General features: G+C 35.2%; 1 protein-coding gene across 1 annotated transcript; it reads left to right on the forward strand.

The window, feature by feature from the left end:
* The first annotated feature begins 5,848 nt into the window (after positions 1 to 5,848).
* LOC149209068 (uncharacterized) lies at positions 5,849 to 9,672 on the forward strand. The gene is made up of 2 exons (XM_089394204.1): positions 5,849 to 9,055; positions 9,163 to 9,672. The coding sequence occupies exons 1-2, from the start codon at positions 5,899 to 5,901 to the stop codon at positions 9,621 to 9,623; spliced, it is 3,618 nt and encodes a 1,205-aa protein (XP_089250330.1). The 5' UTR covers positions 5,849 to 5,898; the 3' UTR covers positions 9,624 to 9,672.
* Positions 9,673 to 10,028: the final 356 nt, after the last annotated feature.

Raw genomic sequence — 10,028 nt, forward strand, 5'->3', positions numbered from 1 at the left:
TGCCATCAAACTTCCTCATATCGATTTTTGGAATATGGTGGGTCTTCGATCCAACATTAGAGTCTATGGAATCATGATTAACATTACTTTTGTTCACATCATGAGTTTCCTTTACAATCTTTTCACCATTAGTAAGTATTTCTTGTAGAAAATTTGTCAAATCTGTCTTCAAATCTGCCATGTCTGTCTTCAAATCTGTCTTCAAATCTGCCATGTCTCTCTTCAAATCTGTCTTCGAATCATCCATCTTAGCTTCCATGCCCTTTATCTTAGATTCCACGCCATTTATCTTAGATTCCATGCCATTTATCTTAGCTTCTGTTAGCTTTTGTGAGCGTGACATTTGTTGCACTTGTTCTTGTAATTTTGATATATCATGTAGCATTTCTTCCTCTTCTTCATGATTCATGCTAGAGCTTTCAGGTTCCTTACTAGGTGTTTGCATTTTCTTTCCTCGGGGCATCAGTTACCGATAATAATTCTTTACTATGCCCTTTGAATTCCTTTAAACCAAGCTTACACAAAAATTTAAAAAACAACTACACACCTTTTTTCACTTTATAGAAGCCTGATATTGAATCTGATGTATCTCTGTAATTTCGGATCATCCAGTTCCGAAATTGCGACCTATAGTAGCCTTCTGCGTCCTCTTTCCAATGCCACAAGTCTGACCCAAATTGGATTCCCAAGGAAGAGTTATGTGAAATCTCCCACAGTGACTTTCTTTTAGACAAGTTCAGTAGAGAGAACTTGTACGGCGTGCCACGAGTCACTGTTTCAACCTTTGGATCTGAAACACGCATACAAGAAACTAAAATCCATCCTCTTTCTGTACCTTCTTACGAAATTTCAATCCAATCCCCAGAGAGAAAGTTATGACGATTTTCCCCAGGTCACCTGTTTTGAATGTAATTCAGGAGTCTGCAAAAAGACCAACTTCCTCAGATCATATCTCCGCAAATATCACACGAAAAGCTCTGAAATTCGGACCCAAGGTTTAGCGTGATTTCTTCTAAAATGGGTTTTTTTTGCGACTTCTGAAACGTCACAGAAAAAAAGTTATAGCGAAAATGCCACGATGACCTGTTTGGAGCAGTGAAACCCTAGAAACCTGGCTCTGATACCAAATGTTATGAAACCAGCTCAAGAAAAGATAGAAAAGATAGATCAACGCCTTAGAATTCAGCCTCTTCGAGGGGGAAACCTCCTTTACATTACATAAATGAACAATTCTTGGGTCATACAAATGACAAAACCTCCTTTCTATATATAGGAGTCTAAGGAGTCACAATATAATCTAGCCGACCTAACAATAATAATATAAAGCCACAAAAATAACAATAGAGGGATTCTATGGGGCACAGAAATAACAACGTGGGGGTAATAGGGCCACAACAATATAAATAAGGGGTATAACTACAGTAGTAATGGGGTAATCACTAGTATTATAGGGACCCAACATTTTGAAACATGCCGTATAGATTCTCAATGTCCAAATGGGTTTAAGAAAAATAGGAACTGGTAGCAAAAATAAACTTGGTGGATTAGTTCTTTAGAGGATCACCAGTTAGTCCTTTGGGATAAATCACCATCAGTCACTTCTCCACCTCAAGATACTACAATTTACCAAGAAAAACAACAATAATAGGTTTCCCAAAGCCCAAAAATAGAAAATCTTTTCCCACACTACTCAAGACAATAATTCCATGGTAAGTTTGGCCCTCTTCTATTAGCAAGTTCGGAAAATGAAGCTAATGAATTTGAATCTTTAGCTCAAGGAGAATCGCCAATCCAAGATCTTCTAGGCTTGGAAGAACTTGCAAGTACTGCATCTACATCAAAATAATTTTGGATAAACGTAGGGAAGAATAAGAAGACACATCTTATTGAATCCCAACCAATGGTTAATTTCAAGTTGGGCAAATGAAGCTAATGAATTTGAATCTTTAGCTCAAGAAGAATCCCCAATCCAAGATCCTCTAGGTTTGGGAACTTGCAAGTATTGCATCTACATCAAAAGAAGTTTGGATAAAGGTATGGAAGAATAAGAATACATATCTTATTGAATCCCAATCAATGGTGACAAAAAATCACCCCCGAAAACCAAATTTGATTATGTATTGCTTTGTCTATTGTTGTATAATGAATTCATTAGAATCTAGAAAAAGATTAGTGAAAAGTTGTAAGTGAAAAAAATATTAAAAATATAATAAAACATATTAAAAAATCTTAAAATTATAATATTAAAAATTAAACTTTGTAATTTAATTTAAAAAAAAAAATTATATAAATTAAAATTTTAAATTAATTTTAAAAAATATATAAATTAAAAATATATTTAAATAGAATTACAATTCATAATTATAAATTAATTATTAAAAATAATTAAATTTCTTAAAATATCTATATTATTGAAATATATAAGCTATAAATCTTTTGTTTATAAATTATTGAATGTAATTTGAAACATTTTTTTATTTTCTATTAAGTTCTCACAATTTATTTAAACCTTTTTATAAATAAGAATGAAACATAACTTACTTTTTAATTGTAATTTTTTTACATCTTAAACGAAAATATGGATCACTGGTTCTTGCTTTTGCAATTAGGCATAATAGAAGCTAGTCATTTTTCATGTCAAATCCAACATACAAGTCACTTGAAAGTAAAATGCATTGTGCATCGCATAATAAATGACATGTACTCGGAACCTCTTTGTATACAATTGTTTCCTTAATCAATAAATAGGTTAATGAATTTATTTCGTAATTTAAGGCAATAATGCAAAGAAGATTTGGTCTTCTTTAGATATATCTTGTATGAAATAAATTTGAGTAGAAATGATTTAATTCCATGTAAATTAATTAAAGAGGTGAATATTATTGTCTTTTATGATTTTAGTTAAAATTATTTAATATTTTTTATTATATCATAGGTATAATACACACTAAAAAGGATTAAATAAATTTTTATTTTTATTTTTATTCAAATAAATTTAAAGTAAACTATAATTTAGTTTTAGCATATTAATTGTAAATTTAGCATATTTATATGTTTTTATAATTATAATAATAATTTTTTTTTAAAGTAACAATCAAATCAGAAATTAAATTGGTGTATGAGAGTTTTTATTTGAGATTGGTATTTAGTTAATGATTTAATTATTAAAATTTACAGAAGTGTACATACTCTATCCTTTTTTAAAATTGAACTTGTAACCTCTTGCACATGTTCTTAGTCATTAAGCCTACTCAAACTGTACCTTTTGTCAATCAATTTTGCTAGGACAACCAAAAATAGTTGGAATTTGGCAATTATTATTATTATTATTATTATTAATCTAGAAATAGGAGTGTTTGAATCTTATTTTTGATGGTGGAAATGGATTCAACACCATCCAAAACCCTTAGGGCACACAAAATCTTGAAGTTTGACAGTTGTAACTTGGATTTACAAAAAAATTTGCCAAATTTTATTAAACTCTTACCTAAATTTCCATGATTTTTCTGACAAATTTAAATGTTGGTTAGACTACGACCTAATCCTGAAGTAAAATAAAATTCACATTTTTATTAAAAGCGTAGGAAGCGGCATCTTCGCCAGAAATGATGGAGAAAATAAATTAATAAAATCGTAATAACCCGAATTCTCGGGAAAATTGAAGTGGAAAATAATTAAAATATTAGAAAGCGGAAATGAGGTGGAAACCATGAGGAATGTCGGAGGAAATTAAAAGCTTTGTAATCGGAGTCGTCGGAGAAAACAATTAAAAGCGTAATATGCGGGATTGGTGGGAGAACATAATAAAAGCGTAATAACCCGAATTCTCGGGAAAATTAAAGTGGAAAATAATTAAAATATTAGCAAGCAGAATGGTCGGAGGAAATGAGGTGGAAACGATGAGGAATGTGGAAAACAATTAAAAGCGTAATATGCGGAATGGTTGGAGGGATAATTAAAAGCGTGGGAAGCGGGATGGTCACAGGAATTGTCGGAGAAAACAATTAAAAGCGTAATATGCGGGATGGTTGGAGGGATAATTAAAAGCGTGGGAAGCGGGATGGTCCCAGGAAATGTGGTGGAAAATATAAAAAACGCAATAACCGGAATCCTCGGGAAAGTGAAGTGGAAAGTAACCGGATGACCTCCCTGTTTTTCTTCGCTACTTTTTTATTTTCGTTGAGAATGTGGAATGTAAGTAGCTGAAAAGGAAAGGAGAAAGTGGTGAATGGTTGTTTAATAAATAAATTCAAGTTTAGGGTTATGGTCAAGGAGATATCTAATTCACTTTTGACATGACCATTTATTTTTCTTTCTTCATTTATAATGTCATTTTTACCTGACTTATAGCTAGTGTGTTTTTGGAAAAGCCGGATGGTTGGAACTTGGAGGGACAATTAAAAGCGTGGGAAGCGGGATGGTCCCAGGAAATGTGGTGGAAAATATAAAAAACGCAATAACCGGAATCCATGTTTTTCCTCGCTACTTTTCATTTTCGTTGAGAATGTGGAATGTAAGTTACGGTGTCACATGGGCTGAAAGGCGGTGCGGTGTCACATGGGCGTGGGAAGCGGGATGGTCCCAGGAAATGTGGGTGGAAAATATAAAAAGAGCAATAACCGCCGGAATCGTCGGGAAAGTGAAGTGGGATCGTTCAAGGAAATGTGATGGAAAATATTAAAAACGTAATAACCGCCGGAATCGTCGGGAAAGTGAAGTGGAAAGTAATTGGAGGGAATGAAGTGCAAATTGCTTCTGCGACGACGACACTTTCTGTTTTTCTTCGCCACTTTCTGTTTTTCATTGAAATGTGGAAAATGAAGTTCCAGCGTCACATTTTCAATAATTAAGTATGATTCCCATTCTAAAATTAATAAGTATTTTCTTTTTTTTTTCTAAACATTATTAAATATAAGTTCATTTATCGAAAGAAAACATTGAGGATAGATTTAAGTTCATTTATTAAAAGAGTTAAAACATCGTGAAAATTGAAAGGAGCTCACGGAGACAAATCGTAAATATAAAAACCGTGAATTGAGTACATGCGCTTAACCAAGACAGGGTTAGTCAGTAAAGTTTTCCATGGGTTTTATTGAATCCATAGACATTAAAGAAAGTCATATTGGGCAATTAAAAGCGTAGTAAGTTAGTCGGTGGGACTGTACGATGAAAATAATTGGGCAATTAAAAGCGCAGTAAGCAGGAATATAGTAGGAAACCGGAATTTCCATGACTTCTAGGAAAAAAAAGTTGTCTAAGCGACAAAATAATTAAAAGCGTAATATACGGGCAGCGGGATTATCTGAGGACGTAAAAAGGAAAATAATAAAAGCGTAGTAACAAGTGGGAAAATGAAGTAGAAAATAATAAAAAGGATAAAAGGAAGTGGAAAATAAAGAATACTAAATAAGTGGGGAAGACCAAAAAAAAAAAAAAAACAAATTCTTGTATGTTAAATAAAGAATGCTAAATAATTGGTGAAGAGAAAAATAATGAAAGAAACGACGACATCCTTCACGAAAACTTTGGCTCTTGGTGAAGGATGCTCAAACTTATCCCGAATTTCCTGGACGCTAAATAATCGCGAAATGAAAGAGTGCTTCCTGGACGCTAAATAATCGCCGAAATGAAAGAGTGGAGTGTACTTTGATTTTTCCGTGTATCATTAAAATATGATTTTTCTTTTCCACTTTCCGACTTTCTCGACTACTTTTACTTTTCCACTTTCCTGGAAAATGAGTTTAGGTGCCCCCACTATTGAGCGCACAGAGGATGTTTAGGTGCCCCCACAGAGGATGTTTAGGTGCGCCTCTTTCCCTTTATAAATAGCTCTTACATCCAACTCCAAATCACCCCATTGCCCCTCTCCCAATTGCCTCTCTCCCCACCCCAACGATCATGCCGTCTCTCTCTTTTCATTTTCCACTTCCTTTGCTGCTTCTCCTCTTCTGCACTTTTCTCTTCTTCTCATCCGCTATGCACTCATTTCACGATGACCGCCAATCACTGCTGGCTTTCAAGAAGCGAATAACCAGCGATCCACATGACGCCATGGCCGATTGGAATGACACCAATATCCCCATCTCCAACTGGACTGGCGTCACCTGTAGTCGTCGTCATCCAAACAGAGTGCTCGCCCTCAACCTCACCTCCATGGATCTCTACGGCCCCATCTCTCCTTTCCTCGGTAATCTCTCCTTTCTCCGCTCCCTCGATCTTTTCGGAAATGCGCTCCATGGTCTTATCCCAACTCAATTGGGACGCCTCTCTCGTCTGAGAACTCTCCGGTTGAACGTCAATCAACTGGAAGGACTTGTCCCAACTCAACTCAGCGGTTGCAAAAATTTGGTTTCGCTGCTGCTCTCCTTCAACAATCTCAGCGGCAATATTCCTCGGGAGTTGGGTTCCCTCACACATCTGCAGCACCTTGCGTTAGGAAGCAACAGACTCACAGGTAACATCCCTTCTTCCTTAGGAAACCTTTCAGCGTTGCTTATTTTGACACTTGAGATAAACAGTCTCACCGGCGCTATTCCGCCACAATTAGGTTTGCTCACAAGTCTTCAAATCCTTTACGTTGCTATGAATGAATTGTCAGGGAGCATTCCCATTTCTTTGTCAAACATTTCTACTTTGACTGACTTGGAAATGGGCGGGAACAAACTCACTGGCACCATTCCACAAGAGTTGGGCTTACTCACCAATTTGAAATTTCTCTATTTATGGGGAAATGAGTTGGCAGGTAGCATTCCCATTTCTTTGTCAAACATTTCTACTTTGACTGACTTGGAAATGAACGGGAACAAACTCACTAGCACCATTCCGCCACAATTAGGTTTGCTCACAAGTCTTCAGAGCCTTTACCTCCATACAAATGAATTGTCAGGGAGCATTCCCATTTCTTTCTCAAACATTTCTACTTTGACTGACTTGGAAATGAACGGGAACAAACTCACTAGCACCATTCCACAAGAGTTGGGCCTACTCACCAATTTGAATTTCCTCTCTTTATGGGGAAATGAGTTGGCAGGTAGCATTCCCATTTCTTTGTCAAACATTTCTACTTTGACTTACTTGGATATTAGCTTAAACAAACTCACTGACACCATTCCACAAGAGTTGGGCCTCCTCACCAATTTGAATTCTCTTTATTTATGGGGAAATCAATTGAGTGGAAACATACCAATTTCTATTGGAAATTGTTCTAACCTCAAATTTCTTGAACTAGCTGAAAACATGTTGAGTGGGAGTGTGCCACTAGAGTTAGGTAAGCTATCACTTCTTGAAGAGTTATATTTAAATAACAATGATCTTGATAGTGGCACCACTACAACCATGCCCTTTCTTGTAGCTCTTACCAATTGTTCCCACCTACAAGAAATAAGCTTGAGGAACAATAAACTAAGTGGTGTCTTACCTCTTGACATAGGACACCTTTCTACCAATTTGTCTTACTTGTCATTAGGAAACAATAGAATAAAAGGAAACATCCCTCCACATATTGGCAATCTTACCAGCCTGTACTATCTAAATTTAAGTAGAAACCTTTTGACTGGAAACATTCCACCATTAGGAAACCTTAAAATGATAGAAATATTGTGTTTAAGTAACAATAGATTAGAAGGAAACATCCCTGATGACTTTGAACAATTACAACACCTTGGGCTATTGGACATGAGTGAAAACAACCTCTCTGGAAGGATTCCCAATTCCCTTGCGCCCCTTAAACAACTAAGAAGAGTTCTCCTCCATCGCAACCAATTATCAGGAAACATACCTACCAGCTTAGGAAGTTGTCTAAATTTAGAATTGCTTGACTTATCTCACAATATGCTCACTGGTAGCATACCACGAGAAATCGCCAAACTTTACAATTTACATTTCTATTTGAATTTGTCATGGAATTTATTAGAAGGCTCCTTGCCCTTAGAGATTGGTAAAATTTCAATGGCTCAAGCTATAGACGTTTCTTCCAACCGATTCACTGGGGCAATTCCACCTACACTTGGAAGCTGCAGTGAACTACAATCATTGAATTTATCTCAAAATTCCTTCCAAGGCTCTATTCCAGATTCCTTTGAAAAATTACAAAGCCTCTTGAGCCTAGATCTCTCTTCCAACTCCTTATCAGGTTCAATACCAATTACTCTTGAGAAGCTGAAAATGCTTCAATTTTTGAATTTGTCTTTCAACCACCTCACAGGGGAGATTCTGAAAGGAGGGATTTTTGCAAATCAAACAAGTGCCATCTTTTTAATTGGAAATCCCGGTCTTTGTGGACCACACATATTCAATTTATCTGCATGTCCAACGCCAAGAAGTCATTTTCCATTTGTGAAAAGAATATTGCTGCCAATCATTGGAGCTCTTGTTTTTATACTATGTTGTCTACTTTTGGTATACTTTTGGAAAGGAAATATACATATGGAAAACTTCAATTTCTCACAAGCTATCTTCCAAAAGCTAGTGCACCAAAGGATCTCATATCAAGAGCTTCACATAGCAACTAATGGGTTTTCCAATGCGAACTTGTTGGGAAAAGGAAATTATGGGTTAGTGTATAAAGGAATTTTGAGTGATGGTTCATTTGTTGCTGTTAAGGTTCTCCAGTTGCAAAATGAACAAGTTGAAAAGAGTTTTAAAGCAGAATGTAGTGTCTTGCAAAAGGTTCGGCATAGAAATCTGGTGAGAGTCATAACTTCATGTTCCAACCTCCAATTCAAAGCTTTGGTGTTCGAGTTTATGCCTAAGGGAAGTTTAGAGAATCATTTGTATCCTGATAGAGATGATAACAATGATGAAAATTTGTGTGAATTGAGGTTGAAAACACGATTAGACATTGCCATAGATGTGGCCCATGCCATGGAATATCTTCACCATGATTCTTTTGTGCAAGTAGTTCATTGTGATATAAAACCCAGCAATGTACTTTTGGATGAAGACATGTCAGGCCATGTCACAGATTTTGGTATTGCAAGGCTAATTGGTGCAACCTCAAATGATTCACTTACATCATCACTTGCTTTGAAAGGATCAATGGGTTACATTGCCCCAGGTATGACTTTTAAAACAATACTTTCACTTGTCTTTTCTTAGTGATAATTTTGTATTATATGGATTGGTTAAGTAAATTTTGATGATTTTTTTTTAATATTAATGCAGAGTATGGATTGGCTGCAACAATTTCCACAAAAGGAGATGTTTATAGCTTTGGTATTTTGTTACTAGAAATGCTTACTAGAAAGCGACCAACTAGTGACATGTTTGTTGGAGAGCTAAATTTGCACAAGTGGGTGAGCCTTGCATTTCCAAATAGAGTGAAGGAGGTAATTGATGAATTGTTTTTTGAAGAGGTGGATGAATATGAATTTGAAGAAAATAATATATACAATTGCCTCCTTTCTTTGATACATGTTGGCTTGAGTTGTTCAAAAGATTCACCTGAAGAAAGACCAACCATGAGAGAAGTGGCAATGGTATTGGAGAGTATCAGAAAGGATTTGATGGCAGCTTCAGTTCCTTCTCAAAGATTGAGACAAAGCATATCTAATTTGCTTAGCAATACAAATGAAGCAAGCAATGTTGCAATTGCCTCAAATGATCAAAGTTCTTCTACAATATAGTTTGTGCAAATTACCATAGGCAATGATTTGAGTCTTGTTAGTCTGCTTACAATAACAACTTTTTTTTTGTAATTATGCACTATCTATTTGTAATTATTCTTGACATGAAAATTATATGGCTTTACAATAGTACATTATGGAGATTGTAGGTCTACATTTTGTTTCACTTGATATCCATCTTTACAATAGTACATTATGGAGATTGTGGATCTACATTTTGTTTCACTTGTTATCCATCTATAAGTCCAATATTATATCCATGAAGTAATCTCTCCAATAATAGTTACTACCAAGAAATTCTTGCATGTTTTTTTACACCTATAAGTGAAAATATTGTTATATAAATTTAACATAACATATAAAAATTATTTCTAACCTAATGAAATGTTTGTGTGTATTCTTTTA

This window comes from Pinus tabuliformis, chromosome 1_2, assembly GCF_031772625.1.
Source record: "Pinus tabuliformis cultivar Carrire ecotype Pingquan chromosome 1_2, CPIR1, whole genome shotgun sequence".
Lineage (NCBI taxonomy): Eukaryota > Viridiplantae > Streptophyta > Pinopsida > Pinales > Pinaceae > Pinus > Pinus tabuliformis.